At 40.3% G+C, this 26,202-nt stretch overlaps 1 protein-coding gene across 22 annotated transcripts in view; it reads right to left on the reverse strand.

Annotated features, from left to right (window-relative positions):
• Nucleotides 1-26,202, reverse strand: part of LOC117463550 (receptor-type tyrosine-protein phosphatase delta-like) — a 405,065-nt gene that overhangs the window by 24,646 nt on the left and 354,217 nt on the right. For 5 of the 22 annotated variants that reach the window (XM_071206545.1, XM_071206534.1, XM_071206536.1 and 2 more), the window contains 18 exons: nucleotides 23,465-23,653; nucleotides 21,672-21,689; nucleotides 18,919-19,029; nucleotides 17,612-17,623; nucleotides 14,331-14,600; nucleotides 12,341-12,922; nucleotides 11,224-11,369; nucleotides 10,846-10,990; nucleotides 9,063-9,368; nucleotides 8,078-8,271; nucleotides 7,732-7,758; nucleotides 7,278-7,395; nucleotides 5,211-5,798; nucleotides 4,709-4,809; nucleotides 4,337-4,593; nucleotides 3,264-3,357; nucleotides 1,177-1,386; nucleotides 103-263 (listed from right to left, as the gene is read on the reverse strand). In XM_071206545.1, the coding sequence (XP_071062646.1) occupies nucleotides 103-263; nucleotides 1,177-1,386; nucleotides 3,264-3,357; nucleotides 4,337-4,593; nucleotides 4,709-4,809; nucleotides 5,211-5,798; nucleotides 7,278-7,395; nucleotides 7,732-7,758; nucleotides 8,078-8,271; nucleotides 9,063-9,368; nucleotides 10,846-10,990; nucleotides 11,224-11,369; nucleotides 12,341-12,922; nucleotides 14,331-14,600; nucleotides 17,612-17,623; nucleotides 18,919-19,029; nucleotides 21,672-21,689; nucleotides 23,465-23,653 (3,529 nt within the window). The remainder of the gene's footprint in view (nucleotides 1-102; nucleotides 264-1,176; nucleotides 1,387-3,263; nucleotides 3,358-4,336; nucleotides 4,594-4,708; nucleotides 4,810-5,210; nucleotides 5,799-7,277; nucleotides 7,396-7,731; nucleotides 7,759-8,077; nucleotides 8,272-9,062; nucleotides 9,369-10,845; nucleotides 10,991-11,223; nucleotides 11,370-12,340; nucleotides 12,923-14,330; nucleotides 14,601-17,611; nucleotides 17,624-18,918; nucleotides 19,030-21,671; nucleotides 21,690-23,464; nucleotides 23,654-26,202) is intronic. The other 17 variants (XM_071206546.1, XM_071206538.1, XM_071206540.1 and 14 more) reach the window with 11 other exon arrangements.

Genomic DNA, 26,202 nt, shown 5'->3' on the forward strand with positions numbered 1-26,202 from the left:
ATCTGAGGTTCATTCCTGTGCAATTGCATCACTTGGCGTGAACATATTTTGAGAACACATATTTTTTAATAACTATATGCAGATTATCATTAATATCCTCACCTTTTGTAGAGGAGGATTGCAATGACGATGCAAATGATGAAGACCACAGCTAGCACAGGGCCCACCACCCAGATAAGGCCCTCCTCCTCGTCGATGATGGGCTGGGGGTCGGTGTCCGCAGACACAACCGGGTCAGAGTACGGACTCGTGGCGTACATAATCTGAAACAGGGAGAAGGAATTGTCAATATAAAAAAAACATCTGCTGATTTGACAAAGTCGACCCCTTCCTTCTTACTTTTTGGATAATCTTGAGACTTAAGATAAGATCTGAGCTCAAGATATTCAAAGCACCACCGCAAGTCTTCAATTAATTCCCCCTAACTACAGGGCATATCTAACAAGACTGACAAAGACGGCATGACCAACAATACAAATAAAAAAACAATTCAAAGTTTTGCCTTGCAATTTCTGCTAAGCTGCAGTTTGACCAATCAAAATGATCTTTAATGTCTCTCCTATACAGAAGCCTTGATTGAACTATTTCACATTCTACTAGCAGATTAAAAAAAGGGTCTTGTGGGAAGGAAATATATGCTTCAGTGGGCAAATTAGAGATTTCCCTCCGTTGGCCATTATCGTTTTGCTCTACCTGAACTCGGGGTGAACGGAGAGAGTGCGAGGCAGCACTAGTATGGACCCTGCAGCTCATCAAATCCATCATATCACGCCCGCAGCTGCCTAATCATGCAGCTTTCAGGTCTTCAGTGAGGACAGACGGACACATGCGCACACACACTAGCTGTAGCAATGGAGATAAGCTGGACCGCACGTAGGACACAATTAAAGAGGAGTCCTGTTATCGAGGTACTCTTGCGATCAGCTAAGGTCATAAGGGGTTTCTCTCCCCTTAGCAGCAAGGGTCAGCTTCTGGGGCCAGCTGCAGATTTAAGTTTTCAAGTTGAAGCCTCACAAGTGCTCGAGTCACATCTGACCAGAATATTTAACCCTTGTGTGTTTTAACATGCAGAGTTTGGTGCAAAAATACGCTGAGATCACCAAGTCTGAAGCTAACCTCAAGTAGTGTATATATATAACAATAATAGATGATAGAAGTGTGAGAGAGCAGACTTACATTTTCAGACATCTCCAAAACAGCGAGCACAAAGAAGATGTACTCCTGTCCGTTCTGCAGCTGCTTGTTCTCGAAGCCCCTGTAGGTCTTTGCGTCTCCGAGTGTGAACTCACTGGGCAGGTCTTTGAAGTACGCCGCGATGTAGGCTTTGGGTTCTGCCTGCCTGCGGAGGCGAAGGCCTCTGCTCGTTTGGTTTATCTCCTTCAGCAGCTACAGGGAGGAGGCAGACGCTTGATAACACATCCCGGCACACGTGACAAGACATCCACACACACCCAAAACTGTCAATCTAGATTTCCGTCTGATTGCCAAGTTGAAACACTGATTGCAAAAGACGGAACATAACAGAGAAGTTCAATGACTTATTTTATCAGTTTTCTGACTACAAAACACTGCAAGAATAAATGATTGTGTGAATTTCCAGCACATAAAACATTTGGGGATTATCCAAAAGCTTCAACCAGTAAAAAAGAGACGGAATTCATTTTTTGCTGGATTTGATTAACATTATTTCTTCATCTTTTCATAAATATGAATACAAAATATGCAAAGCGAGGATAAATGACATTATGCATCAACAAATGGTTTCAAACCACATTATGACAAGTTTGGAAGAAAACATTTCTTCAAAATTAAGACATACTCGTTATTGGGAAGAATTAAAAGAAGAACAAAATAATAATTTATCAATGCTACTGCCAGTTTGAGAAGGGAAAACCAGTGTCTTGAGCAATCATAGTCGTTATAGTGTTCTTTTTTTAAATATGAAAAAATATAGAATCCCTACTAGAGCCAAAAACACGTATTTTACTCCAACAACCAATAATAGTAATAATCATAATAATAATGATAATAGGCAGATAGAAACGCAGTCTGCCCTTCATATGAGTCTGTTCCATCTGACTTTAAACTTGCAGTACGGAGCGCGGATCATAATTATGCTAATCATATCGGGCTCTGATTTCATATCTCGGAGTTGTGTGCACTCAGTGTGTGTGTGTGTGTGTGTGTGTGTGTGTGCCTGTCATTCACATCAGAGTGTGTGCGCTCCTGTGTGTGTTCTGTTTTGGCTGCGGGGCTGTTGGTGCTGCCCGATAATGTCTTCAATCATCTCTCCTGTCAACACGGCTAAATCTAGCTGCCCTTGGGAAAAGTTGTGAAAAGGTGAGTGCCAATATTGACAAACAAATAAATTCTGACAGAGGGCGACTTTTGGGCGATCGGTCAAGGCTGCCGACACGGGCCTGGAGGCACGAGCTGCAGAGCCAATGCAGGATGAGGCATGGCATGCGTTCTCTCTTTTAGCCCTGTAGACATGTGATGTTTGTACAATAGAAATACATATTTTAAAACTCAGTTTCAAAATAAGTTTTGCTAGAGGATTTATCAAATACAAATGCATACTGCCAGCTTTTATGTAATCTGAGTTTTTTTTAGAAGCTTCCATTTTTTCACTCTTGTCGGACAGACTGCAATGTATTCTTCACCGAATGTATAGAAAACATCAATGATTATGACACTGCATTTAAAAGAAATACCTACAATGTAATCACAGTTTATATAGTGAGCAAGCATCCTATTGATTTCCCATTGAATCTTACCTGTGATGCACAGAGCCTCCTGAATTATTTAAACAGGCTAAATATAACATTGGTCGGGTGTTTTTGTGCATACGAAGTAGCTTAGCTCTGCCTGGCATGAGGAGAGACATGAAGGCCTGATGCCGCTCTTCAGGTAATTACCACGGACACAAAGAGGAGGAGGGGGAGGAGGAGGCGGAGGATGGATGGGGGTTGAGTTTGCAGTGCACTTGATGGCTACTTCATGTTCTCATTTCCATATGAACAGTGCTCTCTGCAGCTATTTGCGTCAATCAGGGAGACTCATCTCCTGTTCCTCCTGCACTCTGAACTTATTATTTCCAGTTTTGAGAAAATAAATATCAGGTATCTGCACACAGTAATGTAGACACTATTTAGAAGCTGTGTACAAAAACTGGATTGTAGGAAATTACTGGAATATTATATATTGTATTTGTGTTCCCGAGTAGCCCGAGTCATTATAACCAGATCATGCTTTGAACCTACCTCTTCCAAATTCATCTCATCAGGATTGTCCCAGGGTTTGAAAAACTTGCCAGTCCGTTGCTTCTTCAGAGGCACCACCACTATGTAATATCCCCTGAAAGAAAAATGCAAAGTACAGTATATCATAATCTAGACGTGCTTAAAGATCACTGCCACATTTCAAAAGACATCGTTCACAAGTGATATTTGCAAGTCAATGGTTTCCTGGACAAACAAAACCCAGTGTGGCTGAGAAAACAAATGCAGTTTTGCCCAGAGGATAGCTTTCTTTATGAAACTCAATGATCATTTAATATCCATACATTTACAAATGAAGGAGTTATTTATCAGTGGATTGGGGCCACTTTGTTATGTTGCCTATTTATTTTGATGCATATTCGGGAAAGATTCAGAATAAGAGGGACTTTTATCCCTTCATCTGGGTGGCAGTAGTGATAACGGACATTTTTCTGGGCTTCCTGGTTGGGCTCTGCAGTAGCTAGCGTTGGCCAGGACGGCAGTGCGGCTGGCTAATGGGAGAGTAATTAGCTTAAGCTCTGGCATTAGAAACACTGGACCAAGTGCTTCCAGCTAAATACAAAAAAAAACCAAGATGGGTTCAAAGCATCGGTCTACAATCGGATGCTCCTTGGCCTTCTGACAACCCTGGGTTTTGTTGAACGGCTATAAGAGACTTTATAGGGCTTAGAGGAGCACGCCTCAATGAGTCGGGCTGCTTTAGTGTGTAGTGGATATTACACTGGAATGTAGGGATGAATATAAATGACCCTGTTTTGGAGGAATAACCCCTGACAAGGTCAGCTATCAAGTTATCATCTTTATTTTTAATCATATTGCGTCAGTCAGCGATAATAATCAGTGATATGGATTCTACGGCACTAATGTGATTTCACATATCCAACAAAAGGGCCATTTTTATACATTCAAATCATATTACACTTGATGCAAGTTGCCAATTACAAGGGAAAGTCCCAGAAACAGGATAGGACGAATCAGAGAAAGCACTCCAGGGCATTGCATTTTTAAATGTGCTTTGCTTTGAAACCCTCTTAAGTTCGATCAACTCTCCTCACCTGATTTTCTCAGAAGTCTGCACCGATGGTAGCTCCACAGTCACCATCCCGTCTGAGTTGGTCTTTCCGATCAGGAAGGGTTTGGTGCGGAGGATGTCGGGGGCCGTCATGGTGGACACTCGGTGCTGCAGACCTCCTGCACTGTTTCCACGATTGGTCAGGAGGAAGGAGTACTGCGTCTCAGGTTGAAGGCCCGTGATTAGCTTCTGCGTTAGCTTCCCATCCACCTCCACACTCTGCCCGTTGTCGTAAAGGATCTGAATGCAAAAGGATCTTGTTTGTGGATGTAACTGAAGTGTTTTCCGTGGCATAGCAACGTGTAGAGCATGTCAAAACATATAGTAATGGTATATTTTTCGGTGCAGTGCTCACGGTGAAAGGCTGCGCGGGGTTGTAGGTCTCTGGGATTTCCCAGGTGAGCAGCACTGATGTCTTCATGGCAGCTCTCACATGAAAGTTTTTTGCAAACACTGCTAAAAGAAAGGGGGAGCAGGTGATTTAGACACAATACATCCTTTCCCTTTTTTCTATCTACACTGAGGGTCCCACAACCAGTGCTTACCTGAGACTGTCTCCGTCAAAACCAAAAGCAGCATTAACTGAACTCACTGAATTCTTACCTTCTTACTAACACCAACTCTTAAATAATGACTGAACTTTGCGTGACTGATGAGACAAAGAGAGACAAATACTTACTCCATGAGTTTAAAAATAAATAATAATTTAGGGAGACTATGGTATGACAATATATGAAGTCCTGTGGTAGACTTCCACCATTTGAGGCTTTACTGCCAGCTTCTCAGAGGAAGCTGCTGTGGTTGGGCAGAGACAAGTTGGTTTTAAAAGGGAAAAAGGGTTCAGGTACTGGTCCTACCTTGATCCAAAGGCTGTGTCCTGAATTGGACACTGGGGCTATAGGAACCAGAGCCCTTGCTGGTGAAGGCACACATTTTAATATCATAAGTGGTATCAGGCTTAAGGCTATCCAGGATGACCGTTGATTCCGGCGCAGTGATGAAGAGTTCGGAGGGGCTGCGTGGGCTGTTGATGTCTTTGTACTGCAGAGCGTATTTCACTATTTGGCCATTTCGCTCTGGTAGCAAAACGGGTTTCCAGATGACCTGGATGGTGGAGGTTGTAGCACCCTCTGCGGTGATACTCTGAGGGTAGCCACTCGGCATAGCCTCGTTTGTGGTGACTTCTTTCACTGTCTCCTCCCCGAAGCCCACTTTATTACGCGCAGAGAGGCGGAAAGTGTACGAGGCTCCCTTATGGATCTCTTTAGTAGTGTAGTGGTTCTCCCGCTCGGGGAACTCGATGACCGTCAGCGGATCCACGTCTTTGCGGCCAAAGCGGAGGCGGTAGCCTTGCAGGGGGCCGTGGGTGACGGCTGGGGGGTGCCACTGCAGGAGAGCTGTGCCCATGTTGGTCGTACTGACCATTAGTCGAGGTTTATCAGGAACTGAAAACAGCAATGGGACAACTTGTTAGCAATATCGAGAACCATGTATACATCTTATTATATTTATTTATATATATACTTTTCTATGAAAACCACATATAAAGTAGGGATGCCAGCGATTATTCGATTATTCGCTACAGTCTCCATAATCGAATATTATTTTTAAAAATCGATTTGATTTATATATATTTTTTTAATTTTATTTATGTTTTTTTTTCTGGCTTAGTTTCAACCAAAATATATATAAATATATATATATATGCTAATAATAGTAATAGTATTAATAATTGTAAATGGTCATTGGTCACACCACCAGTTTGTTTTACTGTAAACTTGGAGGAAGCCTGCGTGCAGAGCAGACTGCTGCTGCAGCACACAACACACCGACCCCGCCCCCACCCCCCCTCTCCCTCACACGTGCGACTAAAGATGAACAAAGCGGCAGCCGGCAGGTAAAAAGAGTTCCTCCTCGTGGAACTACTTCGAACTTACAAGTCCAAAGGAAGTAAAATGCAAGCTCTGCGAAAAGACGTTGGTCTATCACAACTCAACCTCAACAATGCGTTCGCATTTGAGTGCGAAGCACGCCAAAGAGGTTACAGAGAAAGACGCAGCACAGCCGGCCATTACCAACTTCACGTCGTTGTGATGACATGCTTGTTTGTTGTTTGTACTGTTAAACATGTTCCAGTAAAGAAAACAACGGAATTCCTTTTTTTTTTTTTTTTTCTCCCGCGGGGTGGGGGGTCGGTCGAATAATCAATTATTATTCGCCAGGGCTGCCGAATAATCGATTTTGATCATGGTCAGTTTCTGGCAACCCTAATATAAAGTGACAGTTTTAACAGTAATACAACTTTATAAACAAGAAGTGTCTTATGGATTCTCTGGATCAGTTATAATACATAAGGACTGGGAATATTTATATTATATATTTTATTTTACATATCAGGATAATATAGTATGCTAACAGACAACAATGCTACATTTCTATTATTGTAATAATTGTGATTATCCTCATATGAGTGATTTCAAAAAGCTGCTCGTGCTATCGTGTATCGTGTAGATACATGCATTTAGTATTTTTAATGTGATAGAAAGTGTTAGCCAAATGTGTATAGTATAGTATAGTATGTGTACAAAACATTCCTTTTTCTTTACGGTACATACTCTCTTTCAAAGGAGGCGAGTAAAAGAGCTGACCTGTTTTATTTTCTGTCTTTCTCTCAGAACCTCTACCTTTTTCATTATGTAAAAATGCCTTCAGCATTTCCATGTCACACCACGGTGTAACAGTTAATGCACTAGAGGAGACGGCAATTAGCTGCATTCACACTTTAAACAAACTGTCAAAAATAATGTGTGCCCCTCACTTTTTCCTCATTAAACTGCAGTTTCACAGCTTACAGAGTAGAATTGCAGTTTCATGTAGTAAAATAGCAGATGCTAATGAGAGATTTGCAGTCACTGTCACAATACCTGCGCCAGTGGTGGTGATCAGTTTGGGCTTGCTGCGTGCACCATCGCCTTTAGTGGTGTATGCTCCCACAGTAACTGAGTATGTGGTCTCAGCCTGCAGGTCTGTGATGATCATTTCCTGTAAATGTGCAGGATTTTAGTTGCAAGAAAGTCACAAGCAAGCAGAGCGATGTGGTGTCAGCATCACAAAAGACAAAACAGACACATTCGCTCAGCAGAAACGTAACACTGCGGCATGCTTAGGAGGAATAGGATATATTTGATAAAGACTATGTTTGTCTTGAGTAATATAATTTAAATCTTTAAGGTTAATATTAAGTCAATGATAACACCTTCAGTTGTTTCAACATCTTATCAAGTTGAACAAGCTTGACACATTTCAATCCTAATGCAGAGACACCACATGCCATTCATGCAGGGGAAAGCAAGATTAGGATTATGTTGAACTACTCACATGTTCGGTTGAATCATCATATTCCCACTGATTATGATATAAGAATATAGAGAGAAAAGAGACAATAATAAAGCCATGTACAGACACTAATCACTGGTGAGAAAATACACACACACACAGTTCTTCTGCATGCACCACATAAAGGTATCTGTTGATAAATATAAATATGTGCCACATAGAATTGCAATCAGTGACAAAATAGTCACTTTTAACTGAGTTCAATCATAATTCTGAAAGATTAATAGTTCGCTTATTTCTACTCCTAATAGAATATTTCGCTGTCGTGCTTGTAAAGGTGAGAGAGTGAGAAAATGATGTTGTGCGTGAGAGAGAGGCGGTGTTGTACCTGTGCATCATCAATCAGGATGTCCTTGATGACTGGCTGTCCTGTGGGTTCCCCATTAACCATCCTGACATAGTGCACCTGGTACCCTCGGATCTGACCGTGCTGCTTGGTGGGCATTGGTGAGCGCCAGATCACTTTAATTGATGAGGAGTTGACAGCCTCCACCTCAACTTTACGAGGTGGCCCGCTAGGAACTGGAGGAACATCATGGGATAGAAGACAAAAGGTCAACATTATAGAGAGCCCTCCACCCTCTTTTTTTAAATCTTGCCCAAAAGCCGTAGCGCAAAATGCTGCAGTGATTAAAAAAAAATCACAAAAGTGCAGCAAACTGCGACAAGCACTGCATGACATCAATATTTCAACAATGGTAAGGGGGAAAAACAACAGCAAAAACAGGTCTGACATCTGACCTAATCTGGAAACATTAAAAATGGGTAGAGTGGGTTTTGGAAAACATGGAATAAAAATGTGTTTTGCCAAAATAGAAAAGTGGAGCCAAAGGCGGCTTCAAGTGTTTCAAAGGCTTGAAGCACTACAAGAATTTTGGCTATGAGGGAAAAAAATGAATAAAAAAATGATTCTATCACATGAGGGGACAAAAATATAAAAATGGCCTTTAAAAAAATTCTTCCACCCTTTGGTCTTCCCACTGTCCAAAAAAAAAGCCAAAAAATATGCTGCCTTTCAAAAACACTGCAGAGTTTATTTCAAAAATGACAGTTGGGACTGGAAGTTGGAGGCCTTCAGTTCAAAAATGCCATACCATGTGTTGAAATTGAGCAGCGTTGGGGGAAAAAGGTGCTTTCTCAAAGTCACAGTTTGTCTAGGTGAAAAAAGGGCAGAGTCCAACAAGGGGCAACACGTTTGAAGTGTCACTTTGATTAGAAGCAGGCAGAGGGGAAAGAAGAAGCAGGAGTTGTTGGTAGGTTGTTAGTATGTGACGGGGGAGCTTAACGCTGCAGCTATGTTATGGAACACATACCATCCTCCTCTGTGCGCACGAGCTGTGGCACGCTCTCCGGTCCCGCCCCGACGTCCGTGTGAGCTGTGACCGTCACTCGGTACTGAGTCCATTTCTCCAGGTTCTCCAAAAGGTACTGAGAGCTCTCCGCAGGGATGTCGGAGATGTCATGTACCGTGGTCTCGTCCCTTTCAGTAGCAGCGTACTGGATGGTGTATTGCGTTATGATCCCGTTTTGTAATTCCGTTGGGGGGGGCCGCCAACTTACCAGGATGCTGGTGGAGCTGGAGCTAACGCACTTGACTTCCTGCGGCGGGCCAGATGGTTCTGGTTTTGGGTTTTGGTGTAGGTGAAGTTTGTTCAGGCCATTCATTTGTTTAGTTTTAAAGGAGTTTCAGTTTTTGGTTTGGGTGATGATGGTAGAAGTGACCGAACAAAGGAAAAGGGAAAATAAAATGACACAAAATGAGGAAAAACCACAAGGACTTATGAGGGCAAACAAAACTTATTTTAAATCTATGAAACATCACAAATAAAGACAAAATGAAAGGAAACAATCAACACAAAACACGCTGATTATGGATGGAAGGTGTTGATTGGAAAACAGCTTTAACATTGTTACCTACCTTTGTTGTCAGAAAAATTATTATAAAAAAAGTTAAACAAATTATATTTTAATATTCTCTTAATTATATCCTATACATCTAACATATTTGTGGTAATCTAAGATAAACCTTCCGAAATCAATATAGTGATATCTAAGACAAATTTGGCAAGCAGTTACCATCAATCCAAAAACATAAAGGTTGATGCTTTAACTATTTAAAATAGAAACATGTTGTATTTGTCACCAACCTTTCCGAAGCCTGTTGGTTTGTGGTAAAAGCCTGATTGTACAACAGAGAACTTCCCAAGGAGACACGACTGATTTATTAGATTCTGATAACATTGGCATGCACTTTTTCATTGACCTCTTCAAAGTTTGAGCTTTCATACCCACCTGATCCTGACCTTGTCTTTTACAGACCTCAGATTTATTTGAAATGTGCAAAGTCAAACGCTTCTTTGTTTTTGCTCTGATGATTCAAGGGGAATTCTCGAGTTAAACCACACTGGATTTAATTTGATATAGTGACATAATCCAATTTCTCTCTTTCAACCTGTTTCATAAATCGGAGGTCTTTTGAATGTCCCTAACTACAGAGACAATACTTGCTTTGAGCTTTCTATGATATCGTTACCCCACAACCCTTTTGATTTGAATTTGAATTGAGTTTAAACGTCAATGTTGAAAATGGGAAAATCCTAAGTGGTTCTTGGCAGTGTAGCTACATAGAAAGATCAAAATCCTCTACTCTCTTTTTTTTGGCTGACATGCAATGTCAAGAGACAAGGCTTCCTCAAATGCCCTTTTACTTATGAGAAACTGCTGGGCATTCATATAAATAATTCAAGGCTTTATCATTTATTTTAGTCAGGACTTATTTGCACAACAAAGGTGGAGAGGGGAGGTTTTTGTGACCTTGTCTCCTGACTTCACAGGAAAGCCTGTCCATGCAATCTTTTCAAAGTGAGTCCTGCATGGTCAGGTAACACTTATTCACTCTTTTTAAATGTTTACATCTTTTCAAATGCATCAAGCCTCTGAAGGAAAAATTGGATTTGCTTTATCTGTGTTCAGGAGCTTCCTGACACTCTTGTCACTTGCGGATTTTGCAGAGGCACTTGTTAATTTGAAAATGCATTTGAAAATGTGTTCCTTCCCAAAGAGTTTAAACTGTGTGAGATAAGGAGGAAGACCTACGTGTCTGTGGAGTCTCTGCAGAGATCTCATTGGTGTACGCTCCTACTCCATGTTTACTACGAGCTGCCAGCCGGAAAGTATAAGTAGTGAAGGGCTTCAAGTCCTTCAGCAGGTACGTTGTTGTCGGCTCGAAGCTGATACGTTTCTGTGGACAAAGTTTCACATCGTCACTTCTTTCAGGCAGTTTTTTAAGATGATGAAATGCTGCTTTCTGACAATGAAGTCACAATAAATATTTAAGATTAATACATGTTAATTTCATAAAACAAACAACGCATCATTGCAAACAATCAACATACCACTCACCACACATTTAGTTACTTTGAGATTCAGAGTATTTTGTTTGTCATCACATACTTTAAATCCATTAATAGTTACCTCATCTTTGTCGTCTCTCTTCCTGTACATCAGCTCATATCCTGTGATCTGATTTTCCTGTCCGGTCTGTCCTGGAGCGATCCACGAGAGTAAAATACTTGTTTCTGATTTTGCTTCTCCTCTGAAGTCTGTGGGCTGGGCGGGAACTGCAGCGGGAAAGAGAAGACGTGAATATATCACCCTCTACATCCTGAAGTATTCATGATCCGTACAGACATACTGGCACACATGCCACTTTGTGAGGCACATTGTAATACAATATAATAAAGTAAGGTAAGGCAAGGCAAGTTTATTTATATAGCACCTTTCAACACAAGGCAATTCAAAGTGCTTTACAAAAAACGAAAGACATTAAGAAAATGGCATTTAAAATCAGTCATTAAAAAGAAAAGATAATAAAATAAACATTAAAAGAAAAAATACATGGATAAAAGTTACAGTGCAGTTTAAGATATGAATAGTTCAATTAAAAGCAGCGGCAAAAAGAAAAGTCTTTAGTCTGGATTTAAAAGTAGTCCGAGTTGCAGCGGACCTGCAGGTTTCTGGGAGTTTGTTCCAGATGTTTGGAGCATAATAACTGAATGCTGCTTTACCATGTTTAGTTCTGACTCTGGGGACAGAAAGCTGACCAGTCCCTGAAGACCTGAGAGATCTGGATGGTTCATAATTTAGCAGGAGGTCAGAATGTATTTTGGGCCTAAACCATTCAGTGCTTTATAAACCAGCAGCAGTATTTTTGAAATCTATTCTTTGACACACAGGAAGCCAGTGTAAAGACTTCAGAACAGGAGTGATGTGATCCACTTTCTTAGTGTCAGTGAGGACTCGAGCAGCAGCGTTCTGAATCAGCTGCAGCTTTCTAATAGATTTTTTAGTGAGACCTGTGAAGACACCATTGCAGTAGTCCAGTCTACTGAAGATAAAAGCATGGACACGTTTTTCCAAATCCTGCTGTGACATTAGTCTTTTAATCCTAGATATATTCTTAGACGTAGACAGCACAAGGTTCCTTTGTAAACCACTGATGAAGGTATGGGACTTACGTGAGTAATGGGGCTTACATTATGCAGTCCAAATATTTATTGAGGTATGAATTGGTTGAATTTTACATTCTCACCTCCCGTCTTGGCGATGATCTGTATGTCATTGGAGAGAGGTCCATCACCCACGGAGGTGTAGGCTAGCACCCTTATGTAGTAGGTCTTGTTGGGGATGAGCCCCTGGATGGTGGCAAAGTTAGCCTCCCGAACGATCTGCTTCTCCCACTGGTTGACGTGCTGGGTGGAGTCCAAGGTGTAGTAGACCCTGTAGCCCATGATCTGCCCATTGGGCGCCTCCGGTTCTTCCCAGTGTATGACGGCAGTGGTGGTGCTCAACATGTGACCTCTGACTTGTCTCGGGGCCGTGCTGGGGGCCTGCTCCGCTGTTTTGGCCTCGATGCTCTCGCTGGGGGGCCCACGTCCGATGTTGTTCACCGCCACCACCCGAAACTCATAGTCGGAGTACGGGCTGAGCCCCCCCACGCTATAGCGGGTGGTGGCTACGCCGTCGATCTCCTTGTACGTGTCCTCCGAGTACTTGGACTTGTGCTGGATGATGTAGAAGGACACAGGTTCAGGATTCCCCGAGTCCCACGTCAACGTGATGCTGGTGGCTGTGCGCTCCGTCACCACGGGGACGCCAGGAGCCTTTGGTAATGCTGTGATGATATAATAACACCATTAAAACATGCATATGATAAGAAAAACATTATTTCTTTAGTACTATCGGTCAAAAGGGCTTTTTTTATTTGAATGCATTCATTTTCCATACACTCCTGATATACCATACTTTATTTCTGGAGTCTTAAGAGACTCATGCTGTGAGCTTTCTATTAATATCACTTTTGTAGTTAATATTTGTAAAGTTGCATATGAAGTTGTGTGAGATTGCTGTTCAGCAGCTCAGTGTCCTGCTGTCGTTAATCTCAGGTCTCCCAGTGTGTATCACTTTAATAATTGAACAGCTCAATTTATTGCTTTAATTCCCCGCTCTGTGGCACATAGCAGAAGATATCAGGGCAATATATAGTCTTTATATGCCACCTGAAGTATGCTTCTGGGGGAGCTTGCTGTCAGACTGTTATATTGTGACTAATATCTCGATGTAATGTTGAGGAAAAACAAAGCTGAGTGTGTATGTGAGTCTGTCCCTGGTGTGCACGTGAACACCGTGACACCAATCTGGGATATGTTTGTGGTGCGCTGCTGTATAGATATGATTACACTCAGATAAGTACCCCATACCCCCCCGTCTTTAACTCTTGCTAACAGAAATGGTGAGCTTGTAGCTGTGCAGCTCTCCAGCTGAGAGATAAGCACTTCACTATATTCTCAATCTGCCATCTAATGCAGGCCGGTCAGGCCAGGCTTGTCTAAGGCTTTAAGGAATCTCCTCAGATGACTTATCGTGGCGGCGAGACGTAAATAACTTTCTGCAAAGCACTGCGCGTAGTCCCTGCATGGATATGTACTCCTAACTTAAAGTCGCTGCACATTGGTATATATGTATGACTTCATGCAGAATTTGGAGCATTTTGAGGAAGCTATTATTTTTAGTGAAGGGGGAATAAATCCTTTCCTGTTAGAATCAAGATTCAAATCTTTTCAGAGTTTAAATTAATTCCAAAATTCCAAAAATGTATTTTTAAAACCTCTTTTTAGCTAAAAGCAACTGCATGTGTTGAAACGTTTGTGAAAGCTTTCCAAGGTATTCAAAAACAGGCATCATATGTTTTCTTTTTGTAAAACTTTTTTGTGGTTGCATATTTGCAATCAGTTGACTTTTTAAATGTAAAAATCTAAATATTTTGCACACTTTCCTCTGCTGTCATGCCATCATTTGTCACACCGAGTTCATTAGGGGAGGCAATCCATACATTAGCAACACTATGTACTTAATCCAGAGTCAATATTGAATTGCATCGTGACCTCAAGAATCAAAATTGAATGGTGAAGTACCAATAGATTCAAACCTGTATAAATGAAGTCCAGCCCTACTCTTTGTGTATCTTTTATAGGAGCTTACTGATGACATTTCAGACGTTTATTACGAAGAAGCCTCTTTACCTTTCACCGTTATCTGTGCCACAGCCTCGATCACCCCCAGCGTGGACATGGCCACACAGGTGTAGTTGGCCGACTGTCGCACGTCTGTGAGCTCCAACACGTTGCGTCCGATGGGCATGTCGTCCTCAGGCGTGAGGTCTTCTGCTCCCAGCATCCACTTGACGTACGGCATGGGCGAGCCCACTGCCACGCACGTGATGTTGACGCTGCCGCCCGGCATGATCTCATTGTCTACGGGTGGGATGGAGAATCGTGGTGGCACCCGGCGTACTGAAAAACATTAAACACGGCGTAAAAACACAGCAGGGAATGCATTATAAAGCCTGATCAGACTGATGGTTTAATATTTATATATTATATGATTTAAAGTAATGTTAAAGTTGGAATTGTTGCAAAAATAAAATCTTAAAAATATAGAAATCACATTTGATCAAAGATTTTCAATGGTGAATGGGTTAACATCAACACAAGCATCATGCACAACACACTGTATCACTGGTTCAGATATAGAGAAAGTGCTGAGAGACCAGAGCACTTCACAGTATTCAACACAAATAAAAGGACGTTCTGGTTCCAGCTGATGTGAGATAATGTGTCACATCCTCACATCACACAATGACATGTATGATGACACCTCAAAATGGGAATTATGTTACTGTCCCATTCAGGCTCATTCCAAGTAGAAACCAGGGCTGTCAAATGTTATGCATTCACACCTTGGATACAATGTGTGCAAACACAATAACCTTTAATAATGTTCCCTGCCTGGATATTACTTTTGAAAGTGTCTTTAGACCTGTGAACTCAGACAGACAGCTCAGAGGAAGAAAGTGAAGTTATGCGTATTTCACATTTCTTTATGCTGCTGAATTCAATGAGAAGTCTTTAACGTGTACCGAGAAGAGCAATTATGCTAACGCTTAAAGCTTTAACACTGCACTTCGTTCTGTGGTTGTACAAATCAGTCTGAGCCTTTGAATGATTGCATCGTAAAGATTAACTGTTTTTAATTCAAATAATTTGAACAGGACTGCAGGCTAGGGATGCCAGCGATTATTCGTTACAGTCTCCATAATCGAATATTATTTTTAAAAATCGATTTTATTTGTATATTTTTTTTATTATTTATATAATTGTATTTTATTATTTATGTATCTTTTTTTTTCTGGCTTAGTTTCAACCAAAATATATATAAATATATATATGCTAATAATAGTAATAGTATTAATAATTGTAAATGGCCATTGGTCACACCACCAGTTTGTTTTACTGTAAACTTGAAGGAAGCCTGCGTGCAGAGCAGACTGCTGCTGCAGCACGCTACACACCGCCCCCGCCCCCACCCGGGTCGAATAATCGATTATTATTCGCCAGGGCTACCGACTAATCGATTTTGATCATGGTCAGTTTCTGGCAACCCTACTTCAGTTTAAGGTTCATGGAAAAAAATAGGTTATTCAAAGAGGATGTGAAATATAACTTTACCTTAGAACAAGTAAAAGATCGAGGCAAGCCACATGTTTTATTTGGAGGAGAGGATGCTTTTACATTAAATATCAATGATAAAAGCTTTTCAACTACTTATGTACAGTTTATAAAGTAATCATTGTGCAGCACTTTAAAAAAAGTTTTGCTGACACAATAACTTCAAATCTAATAAAGTATGATCATCAAAAGTATGTTTTCCTACAGCTCTCTTGATTGTAATCTGGATGTAAGTGGCCCATATCACTTGACAGCTCTAGCAGATACACACGCCCCAAAAATATTCTCCAAAGTAACACTTGAAAGAAAAGCTAACACTCTTAAGGTTAACTCAAATGTTTAACATTCATAATTCACATGGACGGCTTCAAGGCCTTTTGGAGGGGAGCAGTAATCCGTCATGCATACAAGAACAATACGTGACTCTGTTAGGCGGAGCAGAGGGCTGCTGGGGTGAAATCAGAAGTAACGGGGTCAGGAGGAAGACGTGGAGCACACTGTGTAATGGAAGGGTAGTCTGGGCCTGCTGCAGGTTATAAATGTGGAAAGTGCACGTTCAAGGTCCAGGGAGAACTAAGAAACACTTCGAGAGTGGGGCAACATCTTAACACGGGATAGTACATTTGTGATTGCTCCTTCGGTTTTACCCAAACATATTTAAGAACATATGGCGTTTGATCTCTACGGCATAAGGGAAACACACATTAAGTGAGGACTGAAATAAAGTCAGTGTTACTGCTTGTGGTATTCAACAAAGATGACATGTTTCACCTTGAAAGTAGTAAGTCCCTTTAAAGTTCTGATTACTTATGTATTACCTGTTAACAGACCCTGCTGTGTAAACTCCCTCTATACTCTTTCCTGCGACTCTAACCTATTATTTTGTGCAGGTTTATTCCACAGCAACACAGGCACACACTTCCTGCTTCTAATTCACAAAGCCCATTATGTTAGCAGGCTGCAGCTCTCCAGAGAGGAAATCCAGGGGAACTGCTTGCATTATTAAATACAACGTTTCCCTCACTCAATATTTAATTAATATCCAATTGGATCACGCTCCCCACAGACATAATATTATCCTGCTCATTTGAAGATCATTACATTTGTCAAGTCTCGTGGAAAACGCACTAAATACTTTATTCTTTCAAGACCTTCTGTGCAGAAACATTATCTTCAGAGGGAGAGTTATCTTTGAGGGCAAAGTTGTTTTCTTTACCGCTTGACTTTAGTGCCAATTACAACAAAAGGATTGATTTTGCTTTAATATATATATCTTTGTTTTACCTCTAACTTCAATAGAAGAGAGCACCACAGGGAGAATGTGAGTGTAGTGATGCTTAAATGGCTCTCTGGAGAGATAGATCATGCTCATATGGAGCAACTTTGCATCTCTGTAGAGCTGCTGCTATTCGTTCCAGGAGCCTATAATCAAGGACATTGTTCATGCTGGTGTTGTAAATAAAATGCACTTTATCAGTGTTGTTTGTCTTCAGAACCAAGCAGGAACACTGCCAGGGTGAAGCTTTAGTCGAGAGGGACGACTAGCAGTAGGTAATAAGAGGTGAACATGCTCTGACAGATGCAAATATTGTTCCCCCCCACCCACCACAAAGAATCAAACATGCACCAGTAGGACAGTCAAACACCGGGGGCATTTTCAATGGAAACATGTACATTGAATGAGCGACAAAGATAGCAACTAATATCAATTAAAGTTAAATTATTTGGAAAAAATATATATTTTTGTGACAAATGAACTGTGTTGTGTTGTGTTCAAGAAGTCAAAACACACCAACCTTCTCGTAGCTCTGAGGGATGAAGGAAATGTGATGCAGAACAAAATAAAATAAGGAAAGGAGAAGAACAAGGGAAACACAGAGAGTAAAAAGGCCTGTTTTAGGTTTTTAAATGCAACTTTAACAAGTCGAAGGACCTCCTGTCCCCAGTGTGCAGGGAGAACCCTGTATCACACTGGCACCCAAATAACAAGGTGACATATAGGATAAGAAATAATGTTTATTTTTAATACAATATTTCATGTGATAACACTAGTAATTACAATCAATGCATTTTGCTCTTTTATATATTGTGAATACTGTAACTAAGGGTGGTCATTGATTTCAAATGCCAACCATAAGACAGAAGACTATAGATTCAGCATTAAGAAATCAATTAGAAATCTATCTGCTTCCTCATATGTTTTAATTGATAAATTACTTTCACATAACTGGAAGAGTTGCAGTGGAATTTGCATGTGAATTATTGACTGCTGCATGCAAGTAAAAGTGAGAAGCAGTAACAACAGCTGCATAAACAGTTGTGGCTTCTAAAGAGTGAAATACTACAGCCTGACAAATGTGTTACTTAAAGCGTTCTTTTGAAATGTGGCCAACAAATAAATGTTATCAAGAGAAATGGAGAAACTCTTCATGGATTTGTTTTAAAGCAAAACAAACGTATTGAGCTTAAACACGTTTTACTCAATTGAGGATGTTTAATTTATTTGTAACCATTCCCGTACAGTTTTCTGGTGTGATAATTAAAAATACCCAGACAAATAAATGTATGGAAATACAAATAACGTTTAGCAATAAAAGACTGGGATCATTAATTACCATTTACATTACAACCATTTATTTTAAACTGGTATTGATTATATAATAATTGTTAAATGTCATTGTCAGTAAAACTAGTGAGATTGAATGTGTCCTTCTAATGTTGATCAATAGAGAGGGAAAGGCCAGAGAGGATGTGTTCACTGCTGGGGAAGAGTCAGTCCGGTTTGAAAGGCGATTAGTGGATACACTCAGCAGGCAGTCTATTCGTTGGTGTTAGACTCAGGATTATCAACAGGAAGGAGCAGAAACACACACCAGAGCAGATTGCATAGGTTCAAATCAGTGCAGGTAAGTTGAGTGCAAAAAAAAATTATAATTAGAAGAGAACCAAAGCATCAGAGACAAAGCATACTTACAGTGGCCTCATCAGGAAGTGGCCCTGCAGACTTTATTGGCTGATTTAAAGGTTCCTCATGAATTTTAAAGAGAAAGTTATCATAATATTTGACAGAAGCATGCCTTTGTTTCCCACGCGTGTCTCCTACCTCTGACATATAGATTAGCGGGGGCAGAGTAGCGGGTCCCGTCGTTGTTGGTCGCCACACACTCATACTTCCCCTGGTCCGACTCCTCGCTCTGCTCTATCTGGAGGGCTCCTGGTTGGGAATAGCAAATGGGGTGGTGGGGTTTGTTTGGTTAAAATAACATTTTTCACAACAAGTTCACAAACAAAAATGTAAGAAGTTGTTTGCCCTCAAAGGGGGCAACATCAGCCCACTTCATCTAGCCTCAGTAGTCGGACAGACTGAGGACAGTTGTTCAATATCCTATAAAATGCTATCTGTTACTATACATCTACTGTATATATTTTAAAGTTTATCCCCCATCAATATCACAGCCTGATCCACTGGATGAGGTCAAATGTCGGCTGTTTTTATCCTACTAAAGCTGCACATGGTATTCATGCAAGACATTGCAATTAGAGCCGGGACTCGATTAAAAAAATTAATCTAATTAATTAGAGGCTTTGTAATTAATTAATCGAAATTAATCGCATTTTTAATCAAATATACATATTTGACCTGAGAACAGTGAGAAGCAATTTTCACATGGATCTTACTCCAAGTGGTCTACAGTCCAAGTGCAGTCCAGTGAGCCAGGGAGCTGGTTATTTTTCTCAGACGTGGACTTACTTATCCTGGCCCTGAAACCAGTCATCTGGTTGAGTGTGGGTTGGGTCAGGGTGTGGTTCCTTGCACTCGGAGTCGCGCTAACTGCTACATGCATGCTAGCTGCTACATGCTTTGCATTTAGGTGATACTTTAGGCTTGATGTGCTGCGGTGATATGCAAATTCTTTTTTGCATAATTTGCACACAACCGTGCTCTTATCGACGCTTCCATCCGTCCGTTTTTTAAAACAAAATGTCCCATCCACGGGGCCGACCAAAGCGGTCTCATCAGCTTGTTCGTTCATGTTTGACTATTGTTCACCGTGGTTTGTTGTTGTTTGAAGTCCCATGCTGAAGTCATGAACGTTAGTTGGTGCTCCAGTATAATCGGTACGCCTGAAACTCATCCAGTGAGAAACGTTCCGCTGTGCAAAAATAAGTGCGATTAAAATGCGTTAATTTTTTTAACGCGTTAATTTTTGTGTAATTAATTAATCTTAATTAACGCGTTAAAGTCCCGGCCCTAATTGCAATACATATATATTTATTGTAACTAAAGTAAAAACAACGGAAAATAAAACATTGTGAACCAAATCCAAAAGAGAAGAAACTAAAAGCAGCTAAGTTATCTTCCATCTATAATACTGTTACCTTGTTGATGACTTCTTTAGAGAAAAAGCCTGATAACATATAAAGCTATAGGGTCTAAAAAGACACTCATGATTCATAATGCCAATGTAAGAAAAAAAGTCATCATTTCATTTGAAGAATAGGGGCAAGCCCTTCAATATACAACATGTCACTGGACTGGTCAATATGGGGATGAGTGATACTGCTTCAGGGAAACATGGATCAAACGAAAAAAGGTTTACAGTATAAGAAAGCAGCATAACAAGGGAGGACAATTGAAAGAAAGAAATTTAGGTAGGAATTTTAGCATATTCAATCACAAATCGAGTGCAACTTTCTCCTAACTAAATAATTTGGGACTTCATCTAGGTGAAGTGTCTTTCAAAAAATGCAGCCCATACAAAAAATTGAAAAATGCTGCTCATATATGTGGAAAAATGTTAATTGAAGTATTATAAGTCAAAAGCAACATATAACCCTCTGTAACAAAAGTTTGGACATGCAAATCTTGGCAAGAAATGTATGTCGGCACAACTTACAACCTTCTGACAACCCTTAGCTGAAAAATAAAATGCAATGGTATTAGAAGACAAAATTCAAAATATCGACCTGAGCGGACAAGAAAGTAACCAACCACTGCTACAAAAGACACCCATAAAAATCCACTAATGGGATCAGCAGTGTGGTGTCACATGACCCAGGGAAAAATGGTTTTATGCATCAACAACTCCTCAGCTTCATCTCACAAGGCAAAAATGAGGCAATCAGGTCCTCGCCAGACTCTACTGTTTGCCTTCCCCAAACCCTGAAGAAAAAAAGTCAAAAAGTAAAATATTCTCCAAACCCAAGAAAAGTAAAAAAAATAGGTGAAAGAGAAAAAAAAGCACCGTAGAAACTTTATCAAAAAAGTGGTTGTTTGGGCTTTTTTGTAGAGGTACAGGAGAGGAAAGCAAATAGAAGAAATGGAAAAAATAGTTTGCAAAGATAGAAAGATTTCTTTGGGAGAAAAAAGCAGAGGAGAGGCAATGTTGTCTTCAGCATGCCTGCGTGATTCCACAGCATCTGTGCATATGTTTTAGTGCTGAACAAGAACAGCTAAGGGGGAAAAATGCTTGGTTGTTTTAGTTGGACAAAAAGAGGGACAAATGATTCGCTATGGCCAAAAAGAAAACAAAAATGAACGGAAAAAATATAGTTTAAAAAAATAATTGTCATTGGATATGCTTATTTGAGCCAAGGCAAGCATATCACAACTGAGCTGCACAGGCTCTTGAAAACCAGAATACAAAGGAGTAAATAAAGCATAGACAAACAAAAATGGAATACAAATTTAGTGAACAGAACAGGACAAATAATAAGAAGGTCCGTATGAACGTAATGGGATTTGGTCTCGGTAAACAGGACAGAAATGGAGGTGATTCAAGTGAATGGATGGGTTGACAGCAAGAATGAATTTGTATTATTTTCATTCTGTGAACGTCAGTTCAGCACTCTTACCTCTTATTGGTGTACCACCTGGGTGGATAATATGAATGCAAATAAGATTAGAAAGAAGAAGCATTAGTACGAGTAGATAGAGGCTGGGGGCTTTGGAAGAAGAATCAAATTAGATTTAACAGGGTACGTAAATAAAGGTACGAGAGAAAGGAGAGAGAGAGAGAGAGAATAAGTATTGTTCTGTACAGGATTCATCATAGAAAATCATGGGTCAGAGAGAAGTACATTGGTGTACCACGGGGAGGTGCCATTTTGGAAGTGGCAATAGCTTCTGAAGACCGTCTACTGGGGGGAAAGACTTTGAGGACTTTGTGTGTGAGATCAGAGTAGACATTTGTAAACAACCTTTGCTTCACCTGAGCTAAACTGAGCTGGTCACCTCCCTAAAAGTCTCTTAGTGTGCCGGTGTTAGAGATAAGTGAGGGAGTGGGGGGTCAGTGAGTGAGTAACACACATGTGAGTTAAGTTCATTACTCGGGTCAGTGTATGACAATGCTAAGCTAACGTTTGGTGTTATTATCTGCAGGTAAAGGTGGTGCTACAGCTGGTGGTGGGACAGTGAGGGAATAGTGTATGTGTCTCTAGTATTAGCCCTGACTCTAAACTATCCGTTAGTAAAATGCATGCCATGCATTTTAATATTTGTTGGAAACATGAAATTAGTGGGGGGTGATGTGTGCTTTAGAGCTAAGCACTTACCAAAGGATTCTGTAGATTTAAAAATATAGAGAGAAGAAAGACAGCATAAGAATATGATTATATTCTTTAAGTGAGTTTAGTTAACAGAGGTTTCGTTAATGCTTTATCAACTCTACGTGAATCATTAGAAATACGGGTTAATTCTACACAGTTCTGTTGAAAACAAGTCAGCAAGGTTAACAGGTTAAACATAGGACAGCTGTGAAATCTGAAGACACACGGTCAAATATACAACTGAAAATGTACAAGTAGTTTTTATAATGTGTCACCTTGAACTGGCACATAAAGCTGCAGCTATGATTTTAGTATTTATTTGAAAAAAAAGAAATCTCCTTTATTGAGATATTGAAATCAAACTGGGAATTTTCAAGCAAATGGGTTTATTAGGGTCATGTCACAGGCAAATAAAAACATTTAAGCAGGGGCTGTAAATCCAAAGAATCAGGGGGAACGCCTTGTGAAGTTGTACACACTACTGTGGCTGATTAGTGTCCAGTTATAGGCAACAGATTGTATGCAAAGGAAATATTTATTTAGAGGACGTTTAATGATCCCTCTATCTCAACAAATCCACAAGGACGATGATTAATTTGCTTTTCTGCATGTTTTCCCATTTTAAAATCAAGTGCACTCCTTGGCAGGTTCTGAATGAAACCAGATGTTGAATATTAATCCTTTTCCCTTTTTTATAAAAGGCATAGGAAATTAAGAAGGTTGGATCCAATACAAATTCTGCACCAATGCAGTTGAAGGAAATCACCACAAAACAGCAAAATAATTCTTAGTAAAGAGTCACAGCAGTGAGCAATGAGGCAGAGGTCGGGGCAGAAGCCAGCACACACAGAGGGACAATCCTACAGCCATGACAACACTGGAAGACAAAGGGAGACACACTACAGACACACACACCGGGCACACAATTACAGGACAGGAAGTAGTAGAAACAATGCCATTACCTACAAAAATAAAAGGCAAATGACAGGTTAAATCGTGGGAGGAAGAAGAGAATGATACAGGGGGAGCAGATCAGATAGAGGACACCAGAAGAAGAAGGCTTCCTGTTTTAAGTCAGTTTTCAGCAGTGGCAAGCCTACCTGATCTGAGTTGTTTAATGCGCCCGTTGTTGGTGGTGGTGTTGACGGGGAGGAAGTCTTTGAACCAGGAAATGTCGGGGTCGGGGTTGCCACTGGCGGCACAGAGCATGGTGGCAGTGCGTGTTCGCTCCACCACCTTCAACTGGGGGCCCATGTCTATGGTGGGGAACCCCGGGGGCAGCTGGTCCTCTGGGGACAAAAGAGAGACATTAGAGATGAGTTCAGGTTCAGAGAGTCCTTAACAGCAACAGCATGAGTAGTACTTGTATTTCATCTTTGATCATATGTAGAGGGGTGTGTGTAGTGATGGAGTAAGAGGAGCATGTTTTATTTTTGGATTCAGATTAGTTCTTTTTTGTGGTCGACCCTACAATATCATTCCAAGATCAATACCAATAAATCATCATTTTTCATTGTCTCTCCTTTTCCCGCAATAATTATCTCTAACGCCATGACATTTAACTATTGACAAGGAAACTAAATAAAGAAACATTTAAATAATAAACATGGAGAGTTGTGAGAAGATAGATGTTATGAATGTCTGTAATAATACAAAAACAAAAGTGTTCCCAAAAAACAGTTGTAACCACATCTACAATGGCTGTAGATGTGTTCAGGGGAGGTGGGGCCTTGCAGTTCTTTGATGATGGCAGGTGGCTCAGCTTGTTGAATGAGCTGTCTTGTTCCTGCCGGTGTCTCCTCTTACTGACAACAGGAAGGAGGTGGGCTTCATTCAGATGAGAGGAGATAACTATGCTCCCGGCTCAAAACATGTTCTTTTAGTGACAGAAAATCAGAGCCGGAGCAGCTCTGGCTGAAGCTCGCAGAGAGGGATGCAGTATGGAATTTTTAGCTTAGTGTAAATCTGCTTAACATGTCCTGCTTATGCTGAATGCCAATGAGGTTTATGTACACCTTTAAGTTCCCCTTCCCCTGCTGTGATATGGCTAATTAGACTCTTCCGCCGCTCTCGTAAACGGCATCTTTTTGGAAAACACTTTCTTCATTAAACTTTCATGAGGAGACATCAGTCTGGAAACAGCTTTGAGATGCCACAGCCTGCAAACAGCCAAACGACAATCATGGCCGCCTTCCAACAATGCTTTTGGGTATCTGGCATGAGAAACCACTTCGATGGATACATCTTCTCAGAAATAGACTATTACAAATGAGTGACTTCAGACTGAACCGCAACACTTTCCCATGCAACTCTGTGTCCCTGCATGAACTGACATTATGTTTTAGACTGATGGATTTTGTTGCATGTTTTAATGAATCCCCAGCCTATATAATGCATACTTTAAAAAAATGGTCATTTTCTTGGCAGTTGATGCACTGTAAGTTATATTGGACATCTTGGCCCAGGCATCATTATTTGGTTTATCACTCACAGTCCTTGACATGCTGTGCAATATATATTATATAAGCATCTTTATCCCTTTGGGTATCCATTAAGGTAATGAGAGCTGCCCTGGCGTCACTCTTGTTAAAAGTTTGTAGGTGACTTGCACCACGTTTGCTTGTTGTTGCACACTACTAATGTGCAGCTTATTAAACAATAACCACTCACCTCAGTCCCACAGTGGCCATATGCACTTAATATCATAGTTAAAGCAGGAGAGTTTAGCTGGATGACAGACCCATTCAAACATACAGAAATTCCCCAAATGACCTTTTTCTTGTAAACTTGTTCATATTGCTTGACAGCCAGTCACTTTGATTTCATGGTTATGGATGGTGTTTTCTATTAATTGTTGGCTTTTATGTGATAAGCTTCAACAACTCAATTAGCTCTATTTGTAAATTTAAAATGTTTCAGACACAGTAGGTTTAGTATTTTGATCAGTTGAGCATTGAAACATAATATATTTACTCAATTAATATACTTACTGTAGGTACTGTTTGGACATACTTGCACTTTACTTGAGTATTTCCATGTTGTGCTAAATGTACTTCTACACTACTACATGTATTTAAACCCCATAGTCAGTAGCGACATTTTACATTTAAAAACATGATATAATGCTATACTTTAAAACTAATCTACCCAGTATTTAAAAAAAAAAATATTGGTGATAAAAGCTGAATAATAATATTCTATAGTAATGTTATACTTGGGTAGTGCAAAACTGAATACTATTAGTTTTCTTACTTTAAGTACATTTACCCGATAGTACTTCTGTAATTTTAGCAAAGTAACATATCCCATTCTGGACTATTACTGTACTTGTAACTATGTATTTTAAGACTAAAGTATTCCTACTTTTATTTAAGTACTTCTTCCACCACTGACTGTGATCATCGTTCACATTAATATGAATTAATGAATGTATTTTGTTCATTTACAATCAACACATACAATTCAAAAGTGCTCAAACAATATTTAACTTTTCATTACACATTCATTACATTTTCTAGGAAGAAGAGCTAAAGTAACAGAAAGCCTATACACGTGTATTTTCTTAAAACATACACCTATCACTGAAAGAGGGAATGGTCTAATCTGAAAAACCGCACATTCAAAGGTGTTCATCCAAATGGAGAAAGACGGGGAGTAAGGGATTAATTTTACAAGCTAGCTGCTGTCCAAGCTCCCTTCAGCCTGTTCAAGGTCGCACAGACCATTAGCCGATTCTACAGCGAGTCAAAAGTATACCTGATCAAACACAATAGCCAGCAGCAAGCCTTGGACCATGGATGCGTGTTGAATATAGTAATTGGATGTGACAATTCATGCG

Source organism: Pseudochaenichthys georgianus, chromosome 18 (genome assembly GCF_902827115.2).
Source record: "Pseudochaenichthys georgianus chromosome 18, fPseGeo1.2, whole genome shotgun sequence".
Lineage (NCBI taxonomy): Eukaryota > Metazoa > Chordata > Actinopteri > Perciformes > Channichthyidae > Pseudochaenichthys > Pseudochaenichthys georgianus.